The following is a 12,309-nucleotide window of genomic DNA, read 5'->3' as shown; positions in this document are numbered from 1 at the left end:
TAAATACCACCTCTTTACCATTCAGAGCCTTTTATTTACATGATAGTTATAAACAATTAAAGAGTTTCCTTCCTCCCATAGTTATCACGGAGTTATTAAATCAACAGGTGTATTTTGCCTTCTTAGTCTGTACTCCTCTATAAATTGTGGGCTCTTCAGATTTGGAATAGGAACTTTTTAACCTGTTGTACCTTTATCATCTAAGAGAGTGGCTTTTACACATTTTTATAAAAGTTGGAAGACTGAGTAAGTGAATAAATGAGCCATTGCCTTCAAGAAATTGGAGAGAACTATTAACATACATAATAAATGTGTGGAACTAAATGCAGATATTATAAGAGATCAGATAAGCAGGAAATCTACAATGTGTGTAGGCAGTTAAGGAAGGTTTCACATAGAAAGGAGACTTGAAATAGTCTTTCAGAAAGCTGTAGGATTTGTGTAAGTGGAAGGAAATATAATTTGGGTTGACCTGGGCATGAAGTGTTACAGACGATTTGGCCATATTAGGCCAAAATGGAGGCATAGAGTGATTTTAGAGACTCTGGAATGACCCAAGCTCAACTGAGCCAGGAAATACTGAACTTGGAGTAGAGCTAGCTCTGTATAACGTAGCCCAGATACAGGGTCAGAGAGGCTGCCCCAGTTGTAATTTTAACGGCTGTAAATTCTGAGAATTTACAGAATCCAAATATGGAGAAAAGATTGATCAAAGAGTCTAGGAATCAGTTTAAATGCTAACATTTGTTTTCGATATATGGTCTATATGGAACAGGACTTCATTCATTGATTTAAGCATTGGAGTTTAGGTATAGGATTGGGGTGCATTTACAAGCATAAAAGAGTAGATTGCGGTAGAAATTGGAGCAAACTGTCCGAAATAAAAAGGAAAATCAAGTGCTATGGGTGAGTCCATTATAAGGGCAAAAAGACCCTGGAGATAATGTAAGAGGGAACAGAGTCTACAGGAGTGAGACTGTATGGGTCCTTAGAGAATGTTTAATAACAAAGGGCACTCAAGGATCAAAGGAATACAGCAATCAAGCTGGTTCAGTGGATCCTGCAGTAGGGATTAAGATTTAATTCTAACTCCATCAGACAAACAGTGGAAGATATTAGTAGTGACCTGTAGTCCTAGGATGCTCTGGGACAGCCCATGCAGGTGGCACAAATATAAGGCAGTCTTCCTTCTGAGTCTCTTATCCTATATCTGCTTTCCAGAGGGACCAACTGGGGTTGCTAAATTTCCCTTCTCCTATACAGATTTTAGGATTCTGATTTTTGTCATATTTAGATAACTTCAAGATCCTAAATGGCTCTCATAGTGGCACCAGATGACCCATGTTCATCTGACATTGGCCCTCCTTCATCAGGGATTTGTTACACTGGGTTAAAGCTGGTCTCACACCTTTTTCTTGGTGAGGAAGGGAGGTGTTTGAAAGCTCTTGTTCTGTATCCATCCACATGACTGCTGCTACTTTGGAGTAAAGTTCAGGGAACATCATTTTTTAAGGTTTGTGGGGAAGAACACAGGCCTCCTTCCACTTGATCACTGCATGAGTCTTTGGGTCTTAAAACTCAGGTTTTGTTACCCCTTAGCTCTCCGTTGCAGGCTCCATGCGAATTCTTTTTTTTTTTTTGCGTTAGGCAGGCCTTTCACTGTTGTGGCCTCTCCTGTTGCGGAGCACAGGCTCCGGACGCGCAGGCTCAGCGGCCATGGCTAATGGGCCCAGCCACTCCGTGGCATGTGGGATCCTCCCGGACCGGGACGCGAACCCGTGTCCCCTGCATCGGCAGGCGGACTCTCCACCACTGCGCCACCAGGGAAGCCCTCCATGGGAATTCTTGAGGGCTAAGAAACAAGATATGGTTCAAAAGCAGCATCAGTTAGTCCTGGGCTTAATGTGGGCAGTCTGAGGGCATTCTTCCATCAAATACCATCCAATAGGAGTTTCTGTGATTTTTTAAAATATTCTATATCCACATTGCCCAGTATCGTAGCCACTAGTCATATATGGCTGTTGAACCCTTGAAACTGAAACGTGGCTAGTAAGAGTAAGGAAGTAGATTTTTAATTTCAATTAAATTTAAGTTGAATAACCGTGTCTAGACTGTCTACATTTGTGGCTTAAAGGTTTATTCTTTCCTTAATTGTGGGAAGTATATAATATAAAGAAAACTGATAAAATTCTGTTTCCATTCTTTAAAATAGATATACTTAAGTGTGATCAGAAGGAGGAGAGAGAAAGAAAATCCTGGCATACTTATTTTGCATCCAAAGGAACTGAAAAGAAATGAATTCTCATAGATTTATGAGGATCCACCTTTACGAACACCATGACTCATTAGAAGTATGGCAACCACTGTTTGAGAATCACTGGGATAGAAGTGTTTAGGGCCCAGCAAGTTCTAAATTATATGATGTCTATGACTTACAGCTAGGATGGTCAGGAAAAATAGTTCAGGAAATAAAGATATGAACCAGGGCCGTGGCAATGAGTCCAGAAAGGAACAAATACACGAGGGAGAATGTGAAATTGTAAAACAAATTTCATCATCATAAGATGAAATGAACCATTAGTGAATTGAGCTCAGTGATAAAAAGATATTTCCAGTCCATAAAAAGGGTTTTTGAGGTTGGAAGCCATATCTGGTTTATCTGGGTCTTCTTAGAGCATAATTCAGTCAATGAAATGAATGAAGTTTCAAAAAGTGACGAGTCACATAGTTGTGTTACAGATCCTCCTGAGTGGGTCCCCAACAAGGGTCCTTCTGTTCAGTGTCCTTCGAGCCCACCAAGATTGGGTTAGGAGCAAAGGAAAGCTTTATTCTCTGATCAGATAACGGAGAGACGGGAGCTCGCTCTAGAGCAGGGGTCCACAATCCCCCTCCACCCCGGACCCCCAGTCCGTGGAAGAATTTTCTTCCAGGAAACCAGTCCTTGGGGACCGCTGCTCTACAGCACTGGGCTCTCCCGACAGGCTGGCGGGGAGGGGAGGGGAGGGGGCGGGGTTCTTGCTGGGTGGTTGCAGCTGTGCTGCTCAGGCTCCTGATCAAAGTGCCAGGCCCAACATCTCTGCTCGCGGCCCGCTGCTGCCATCTTGGATTAAGTGTCATGCGTGGCTACTGCACCCAGACACCGAGCATCGGTGTAGGCTCGGCCGTTTCCTTTCTCAGCAGGAACTCTGGTCTGAAGGGCTGGGTGCGAGGCCTCTGCACACTGTCCCCTGGGAGCAAGTGAGACTAGACTAAACATCCAGGGAAAGGGAAAAAAAAAGGTTAGACTTTATTGTATTACCCAGTCCCCTTAGAATTGTTTTTTTTTTTTTACAATGGTGTGTTAGTTTCTGCTTTATAACAAAGTGAATCAGTTATACATATACATATGTCCCCATATCTCTTCCCTCTTGCGTCTCCCTCCCTCCCACTAGAATTGTTAATGGGTTTTGCGGGTGACAGTTGTGCTTTGTGTGTTTTCCAAAAGGAGGGTATTTATTTGGTTCCTTGGATAATTTGATGATTTTGAATTACTCAGTCTTTTAGTATTTTCATAAATACTAAGTGTGGTTTATCTTTTCCTTCTAGAAAAGTGGGAGAAAAGAGTTTATATTTGTTTATAATAGTAAGTTGGGGGTGGGTGCTATTAGAGATCAATGGATATCTCTTAAAAAATGCTATAGTCTTAATGAAATGAGAATAACTCTTCTTGGATTTCCATTGTTTTACTTGGCCACTTTAAATGGTCAATAACTTAGTAAGGGAGTTTACAAAGCTACATTTGGAGGAGGCGTGGATAGAAGCCTAACTATTGTTGTGATTAGTATTTTTTCCTTTTTTCCTCTTATGGGAGCAGTGTTTATTCTGTTTTATCATCAACACCACTGTGCCCCTTAGAAGTCAGTAGCAGAAATATAAAGGATTCAACACTGCAGTAGCCATAGGGCTTAGGGGGATCCTGACACTCTGTGAAACTCCCAGGTTTGTGCATCTCCTCCAGCAGCCCCATGACCTTGTTATAATCAGCCTGTGTGTAGGACCTTTGTGTAGGAGGGGAGTGGACTGCACAATTAGATTATAATCTCTTTAAGATTTAGGACTGTATCATTGAAAAATTAGCATTCATTAGATATTCATTGATTCATTTGTGTACTTTGTATTGATAAAAGTTAGATGGTTTAGCATTATACGCCAGTAAATAGAGAGGAACTCAGTGCTAGAAATCTAGAATTGATTTCTTTTGCAGTTTTTCAATTCCACAAATTGTAAAGGGTCCTTGGTGAATGTATTTGCTTGGGAATCCAACTGTTACTCTCTACCAATACATAGTAAATTTTAAAACTATGTAATTTGATCAATAATTGTTTTTTCTTCATCTAAAAACATAGCTCTTGATATTATATGATCTGATACATAAGTAATCATGCATATTTGTCTAAATATATTACAAATTTTTATTTTTAGTTAAAAGTTACCATTGTTTGACTGTAAAGATCCCTCATGATCTACAGAACTCTGAGTATTTTGCTTCTCTTTTTCCAGGCCCTGCTTTTATCTAATGTTTCTAGAAAAAAGTTTTCCACTGGGGAAATTATTAACTTGATGTCAGCAGATGCCCAGCAGCTCATGGACTTGACCGCAAACATCAATCTCCTTTGGTCAGGTCCTTTTCAAATCCTGATGGCCGTATCATTCCTTTGGCAAGAGCTGGGTCCAGCAGTGTTAGCAGGGGTAGCAGTCCTTGTGTTTGTTATCCCAATGAATACTTTAGTTGCAAATAGAATGAAAAAGCTGAAGGTAAGAATATGATTGCCTCAAGTTACATGTGTCCAATAGTACTTATTACTTTAATACATTTAGGTGCTGAAAATTTATGCCTTCTTTTATATTTTTCTGAAGTTTTCAAGTAATTACCAAAAAGATTAGGCTTTAAAGATGAGAAATAGAAAATAACATATGATTATAAAATAATTACGAATTACTAAACACACTAGTATTTAGAATAACAGGTTTTTCAGTGAATTCTTTTAAACTAATTTTTAAAAAATATTCTGATTTTAAATGATTGTAAGTCAAATTTTTAGGAATGGACTTACTTTTTTTTTTTTTTTTTTTTGAGGTACACGGGCCTCTCACTGCTTTGGCCTCTCCCGTTGCGGGGCACAGGCTCCGGACGCGCAGGCTCAGCGGCCATGGCTCACGGGCCCAGCCGCTCCGCGGCACGTGGGATCTTCCCGGACCGGGGCACGAACCCGTGTCCCCTGCATTGGCAGGCGGACTCCCAACCACTGCGCCACCAGGGAAGCCCTGGACTTACATTTTTAGGACCTTAATCTAGAGCCCTAAGACATCCAAAGAGACTCCAATATTATATACAAATATTCCAAACAGAAAATATGCTTTAATCATACAAACAATATTAAAGATATTAACTTGTAAATGTGTACTTTGTTAGATATACAAATACTTATTATTATATATAAAATAATTGTGACAGTATTATTGGAGGAAACCCTTAAGAAGCAATACCTAAACAATAATAAGTATAAAATAATATAAATATTAAGCATTTGAATAAATGTATAATACTTACATAATGTTTGCCAAAAAAACAGTATTTGAAAATATACATTTTAATCACTCTAATTTCCAAAGTACTAATAACACTCAAGATAGTACACTTAAAATATAGAAACCTTTATTTATATATATATATATAATTGATAGAGTTTGGGGAATTTTATCCCATTTTAATAGACTATGGATATTATTTTATCATTCCACTCTAAATAACTATTATATTTTCTACTCTTTTGGAAAATGTACACCTTGTTTTTATCCTACTGCTGGCTACTTTCAAGTTTATAATGTCTATTTATAACTATTTTCTAACATTATCAACAGAATAATATTGCATGAACATTATAAGATGGTTTTATATAAAATATTATACAAAATAGAGGAAATACATTGTATTTTTAAAAATAGCTATGGTCATGTCAATTAAAGTATTAGCAACTCTCGTCAAATATACTTTCATTTTCTTTTCCTTACCTAGAAAAGCCAAACGAAGAACAAAGACAAACAGATAAAACTGCTCAATGAAATCTTACATGGAATTAAGGTAATATAAAAAGAGCATACCTTTAATTTAACTATTTAGAATATAGCAATGAGTTAAACAATAAATGAATTTTTTAGCATTCTCAATATCAAAGTAATGATATAAGTATAATTTTTGAGGGAGTATTTTAGATTTCAGATGTATAGGAATTCTTATTGTTGAAATAACATTTAAATAAAGCCAAATAAAATGCAGGCTTTTTTTTTTTTTTGATTCTCAACCAACAACTAAACACAAACATCCCAAAAGATACAAAATATTACTTGTTTCAAGGGTAGAAGTGATGGGATGAAGCAGGGCAGAGTGACAATATCATTGTCATCAGTGTGAAGGCAGATTTATACAGACAGGGTAAGTGATGAGAAGGCAGATTTATATGGGGTTCTTTTACTCAGAATAGAAATGATCATACAAATGCTATTCTATGAAAGGTGTGTTACAGGTTATTTGTTTCCTAGAAAAGCTACCCCCATGCCACACCACTAACATTTTCTCTGTGATAAAATGAGTGAAACCTTTTGAACTTTTGAATAAAGATCTTCCTGAATTTACAATGGAGCTATATCCTGATAAACCCATCATAAGCTGAAAATATCCTTAAGTCGAAAATGCATTTAATACACCTGGCATACTGAATATCATAGCTTAGCCTAGCCTAAATATGCTCAGATCACTTACATTAGACTACAGTTGGGCAAAATCGTCTAACACAGAGCCTATTTTATAATAAGGTGTTGAAAAGTTCATTAATTTATTGAATACTGTACTGAAAGTGAAAAACAGAATGGTAGTAGGGTTACAGAATGGTTGCAAGTGTATTGGTTGTTTACTCTCTGGACTGTGTGGCTGCCCAGCGTCATGACAGAGTAGTATACCACATATTACTAACCCGGGAAAAGATCAAAATCCGAAATTGGAGGTGCAGTTTCCATTGAATGAGCATTGCTTTTGCACCATCCTAGAGCTGAAAAATCCTAAATTGAATCATTGTAAATTGGAGACCTGTATATAATTTCAAATCCTATTGCACTTGGATTATAGCTTACCAGATTTTTCTAAAGCACAAAATTTGCAGAGTTCACGTGGAATTTCCTTCTAACATTTATTTTATTTATTTATTTATTTTGCGGTACGCGGGCCTCTCACCGTTGTGGCCTCTCACCGTTATGGCCTCTCCCGTTGCGGAGCACAGGCTCCACAGGCTCCTGACACACAGGCTCAGCAGCCATGGCTCACAGGCCCAGCTGCTCCGCGGCATGTGGGATCTTCCCGGACCGGGACATGAACCCGTGTCCCCTGCATCGGCAGGCGGACTCTCAACCACTGCCTCACCAGGGAAGCCCTCCTTCTAACATTTAAAGATGCATAGGACATTCCCTCTGTCTGGTGCATCTATCATTATATACACAGAATAAACCCATTATATGTACCCATTGATTCACCTTAGAATCAATAAATGATATACTGTATTGTGCTGTGTAGAATTTTTACAAAAATATAAATTACTGAAGTGAAAGACATTGTTAGATTGAAGATACCTTGAAAGGAGGCTGTTATCCATTTAATCATCTAAACTTTAGAATGGCAGTAACTAACTCTGAAATTTAACTCAGATTATTCAATAAGGTCACACATCCCCAAAGTATATGATCCAGATGCATCTTGCACCTCTTGGTGGGTTAATTGAGAGCTCCTGCATCCATTAGAAAGTAGAGTGATGTATGTTCATAGGTTTTAAGTATTGATATTCATAAAAGGAAATTTGTACTATCAGTAGGACTAGGACAGTGTAGATAAAATAAAAGAAAATTTCCTCAAGATCTAAGCAAAGTTCAAGATTTAAAGTAGCAGTCCCAGTAGTAAATACACTAGAATATTGGTAGAGGTCCAAGTGGCAATCAATTAGTATAGTTTAAAGGTGTGAGCAGTTTGCATCCTTGGAGTCTGAAAACAGGTGTCATAGAGCCTCTATTTGATAATGATAATATATTAGCATTTATTGAACATTTTCTATGTGTCATGCACTGTGCCTATCACTTTATATCTGTTTCCTCTTATAAACCTCAAGAAAAAGATTTCTCATTTTCATTTTACAAATAAGGAAACAAAGTATCTGAGCAGGTAAGGGTCATGTCTAAGTTCACAGATCTGATGAGAGATTATTAGGGATCTCCAGAGAACCAGGAGTAATAGGACAGATAGACATATAGATAGATAGATAGATAGATAGATAGATAGATAGATAGATAGATAGATAGATAGATAGATAGACAGACAGATAGATAGATGATAGATAGATAGATAGATAGATAGATAGATAAAGATTTATTTTAAGGAATTGGCTTATGATTATGGGGGCTGGCAAGTGTGAAATCTGTTGAGCAGCCTGGAAATTCCAGCAGGAGTTGATGTTGCCATCTTGAGTCTGGAGGCAGAATTCCTTCCTTCTCAGGGAGCCTCAGTTTTTTCTCTTAATGTCTTCAACTGATTGGATGAGGCCAACCCATTTAATGGAGGGTAATCTGCTTTATTTAAAGTCTGATGATTTAAATGGTAATCAGGTCTAAAAATTACCTTCACAGCAACATCTAGACTGGTGTTTAATCAAAGAACTGGGCAACATAACGTAGCCAAATTAACACATAAAATTAATCATCACAAAGAGATAGAGCTGGAATTTGAATGTAGGTCTATCTCACTCTAAAACATATGTGGTGAGCCATTGTATGATTCTGCTTCTGCATGTTTTGCATCTCAGAAAATAGTTTACAATCTCAGAACACCAGTAACCTTTCAGAAAATGGCTTGAAGTCCCAAGACATCAGTTTTCAAGAAATTAGGAGACCAAGGAGAGAAGCTTAGATATTTAGAAATGGGAAGAGAACAGAACTGAGAGTTGGACCAGAAGGAAAATTGACAGGATTAAGCTAGATAGAAACTGCTATGGAGCTCATGCCAGGAACTGGGATGTTGCCAAAATCTGGCTCAAGAATAAGCTACTGGTGGGTAAGAGAGACATAAGCCTGGGGAAATGGTGATTTCCTCCCCCGACCCACCCCAAAAAAACACAATTCAAGGAAGTGTTTTGACTCAGTTGAAAACAGGAGAAATTTTCTTTACTTTATAGGTAACATCTGTTTTTTTTACCTACACAATTATGTGAGTGTGTGTATGTGTTATAGTGTGTGTATTTGTATGTGTGCATGCTTTTATTCCTTCTATGATATTGATTGTCAAATAGTCATTGTCTGACTTCTTCACAGATCCTTAAACTTTATGCATGGGAACCCTCCTATAAAAAGAAGATTATTGAAATTCGAGAACAGGAATTGGAAGTTCAAGAATCAGCTGGGTATCTTGCTGTATTTTCTATGCTGACTTTAACTTGCGTTCCATTCTTTGTGAGTGTGTGTATTATTTCTTGTTTTGATTTTCAAATTTGATTTGTGGATTCACCTTCAAATTACCTGGAATTAAGGTGTCCAAAGTGAAATCTTCTTTATCTGAATTTAAATTAAAAAGTATGCAGTCATTAACCTATGGAGATAAGAGAATGAAAGTTTTAAAGAAGGGGAAAAATTTTTTCGTGCATTCTCATTGGTCTGTATTTTTTATATATAATAAGATTTTACATCTTTGTAAATTTCTTATGGATTGAACATATGCCATCCTCATTCTTAAAAAATATAACCTGTATTTCAGAGTTCCATTTCAGCTCTAAAGTTTTTTGATTTTCATGATTAATCCCTTTTAAGCAAGACCCAAAGTCACACTACATAGAGTTGGGAAGGGAAGTTATCTAAACATTTATTGAGTGTTTCTACTGTTTACCAGACAAGTTATATGCATTGCTTTATTTCATTCTTGAAATAATAAGGCATTACTTTTCTCATTTCACAAAAGGAAATGGAAATATTGATAGTTTGGAAACATCCTCAAAGTTATAGAATTAGTATTTGTAGGTGAATTGATATGAACTGAGGTCATTCTTCTTCTGTCACTTCATACAAATATTGGGAATCTCATGCTATTTAAAGAGTATAAATTGCCTTAAAATATGAAGCAGCAGCTGAAAGCCAAAGGATAAGAAAACTACATATACCTGAAGCATCAATTTTAACCAAAGTTACCACTCTCAGTGGTGATGGGGTCAGGGAACATTCTATATGTCTCCCCTGTTGTTAATTTAAGATATTATTATTTTTTATTCAAACAGACATATGGGTATTATGAAAGTAAAAGCAATATTTACATTTGGAATACTTTAGTAGAAATGTCCAAGAAACATTTGTTTAAGACAGTCCTGTGTACATGATAAATAGTCAATACATTCTCATGCATAAATGAACTTTTCTGCCTTTTCTAAATGAAACTTAACGCGAGTAAATATAAATCTTATCAGTCGTGATTTATTTATGCCTTCCTTAGTTAATACTAAGACACAGAGAAAGTACAATTATTGAATATGAGACAGAAGGTATGCACACATTACTGGCAAAAATTTACATAAAACTTCTCCACTTTGAAAAAAGATGAACTACTATACGTTTTAAATGGGAATAATTGCTCTAGTGAAAATACGATATGTCAAAGAAGGAAGCTAGACCACATGTTCATAGGATGTCGTTATCTAAGATACACAATTGTATGATCTGTACTAAACATTGATTTCATAACTTTCTGCAGTAGTACTGAATTGTACTGAATTTTGGTAAACAGCAACAATAAAGGTTATTAAAATTTTCTTTCCTAATTTTGAGTCTCTAACTCATAATTGAATAATTGAAGATAATAACATATCTCTATTTTTAAGGTGTCCCTGGCAACATTTGGGGTCTGTTTCTTACTGGACGAAGGCAACATTTTAACAGCCACTAAATTGTTCACGTCTATGTCTTTGTTTAATATTTTGAGGCTTCCTTTGTTTGATTTACCAATGGTGATCTCAGCTGTGGTCCAGGTACATCCAAAGTATCCTTAAACTGAGAATCATTTCTCTACTGAAATCTATGGTTTTGCATATTTCATTTCTTTGTCTTTTTTTTAAATTTCACTTTTTGTAGTTGCTTTACACTGCTTTCAAAGTTAACCTCCCTGATTTAGTGAGCAATAGAGAACATTATAGAATGGAAGGAATCGTGTCTTCTTTGCCTGTGCTTCTCTTCTATAAAAATGACTTTTACGCGTCTTTTCAATAGAAAGTCAATTGACTTTCTTTTCAAGTCAATTGAAAATGACTTTTCAATATGTGATACTGTTTTCTTTGCTAAGTGTTAGTTTCTTTTATTTAGCTTTTTAAAATTTGGTGTTTGACACTATGCCATTAAAGGGTTCATTTTCTGTTTTCAGCTGAAAAATTTTTAACTAGGTGCTTTGCACAGAGCTGGATCTGAATTTTCCCAGGGTTCAGCAGCATTTCGTCTATACTAAATGAATAAACCAGGGAGAAAGTGCATTGATAATATCAGTCTGCCAACAAACCTTGTATGAGGTATCTGGTTCAGCCTGCTTTTATTGTAATCTCCAATTGCTAGAGGCTCTTTAGATGCTATAATGAGTAGAAGGTGGCTAAAACCACAAGGAATCCAAAGAACTGAGTTCCTTCATCCCTTTGCCCTGAGATTTTCTCAGTTAAATTTTTTTGATATCAGGTTTGGGCATTCCACCATCAAATCCTTTTCAAGTCTGGGTTCATAAACAAAGTGAATCTTTGCTTATTGGAACCGGCTCTTTGATCTAAGAACTTTGCCTTTTAATTTTTAAATTATTTAAACGAAGAGTAACATACTTCTATAGTAAATACCAATTAAGCTATTTTTGTTACATAATACCATTTTTATGTTATTTTACTAATAATGACCAACAGAGGGCATAGAAGTACTATTGTTGTGATGCTTTTAACACTTGTTTCACAGCACACTTCTCTTAAAGAAAATGTCATTCTTAGAGTAACAGTTTAATTTTGCTTTTGAAATTAGAATCTAGCTAAAGGTCTGGTATGGCAAAGTGTCTTCCAACTCCTAGTGGTATGCTACTACTGTCACTAAACAAATAAGGAGAGCGTTGTTAAAAAAAAAAAAAAAGAAAAGAGAAGAAAAAGAACCAGCTCTGCATACTGATATGACACACTTGGTAAACAAAACCACAGCCCAGTTACATCTTATCCATTAACAATAGACATTTCCTAG

General features: G+C 36.5%; 1 protein-coding gene across 1 annotated transcript in view; it reads left to right on the top strand.

Annotated features, from left to right (window-relative positions):
• The window catches only part of LOC115864252 (multidrug resistance-associated protein 1-like), a 77,368-nt gene that overhangs the window by 19,529 nt on the left and 45,530 nt on the right, over positions 1-12,309 (top strand). Inside the window, exons 6-9 of the mRNA XM_030877776.2 lie at positions 4,540-4,794; positions 6,056-6,121; positions 9,385-9,522; positions 10,935-11,081. Of these exons, the coding sequence (XP_030733636.2) occupies positions 4,540-4,794; positions 6,056-6,121; positions 9,385-9,522; positions 10,935-11,081 (606 nt within the window). The remainder of the gene's footprint in view (positions 1-4,539; positions 4,795-6,055; positions 6,122-9,384; positions 9,523-10,934; positions 11,082-12,309) is intronic.

The sequence above is a fragment of the Globicephala melas genome, chromosome 4, assembly GCF_963455315.2.
Source record: "Globicephala melas chromosome 4, mGloMel1.2, whole genome shotgun sequence".
Taxonomy (NCBI): Eukaryota; Metazoa; Chordata; class Mammalia; order Artiodactyla; family Delphinidae; genus Globicephala; species Globicephala melas.
The sequence above is the reverse complement of the archived record's forward strand: the minus strand, read 5'-3'. Positions and strand labels throughout refer to the sequence as shown.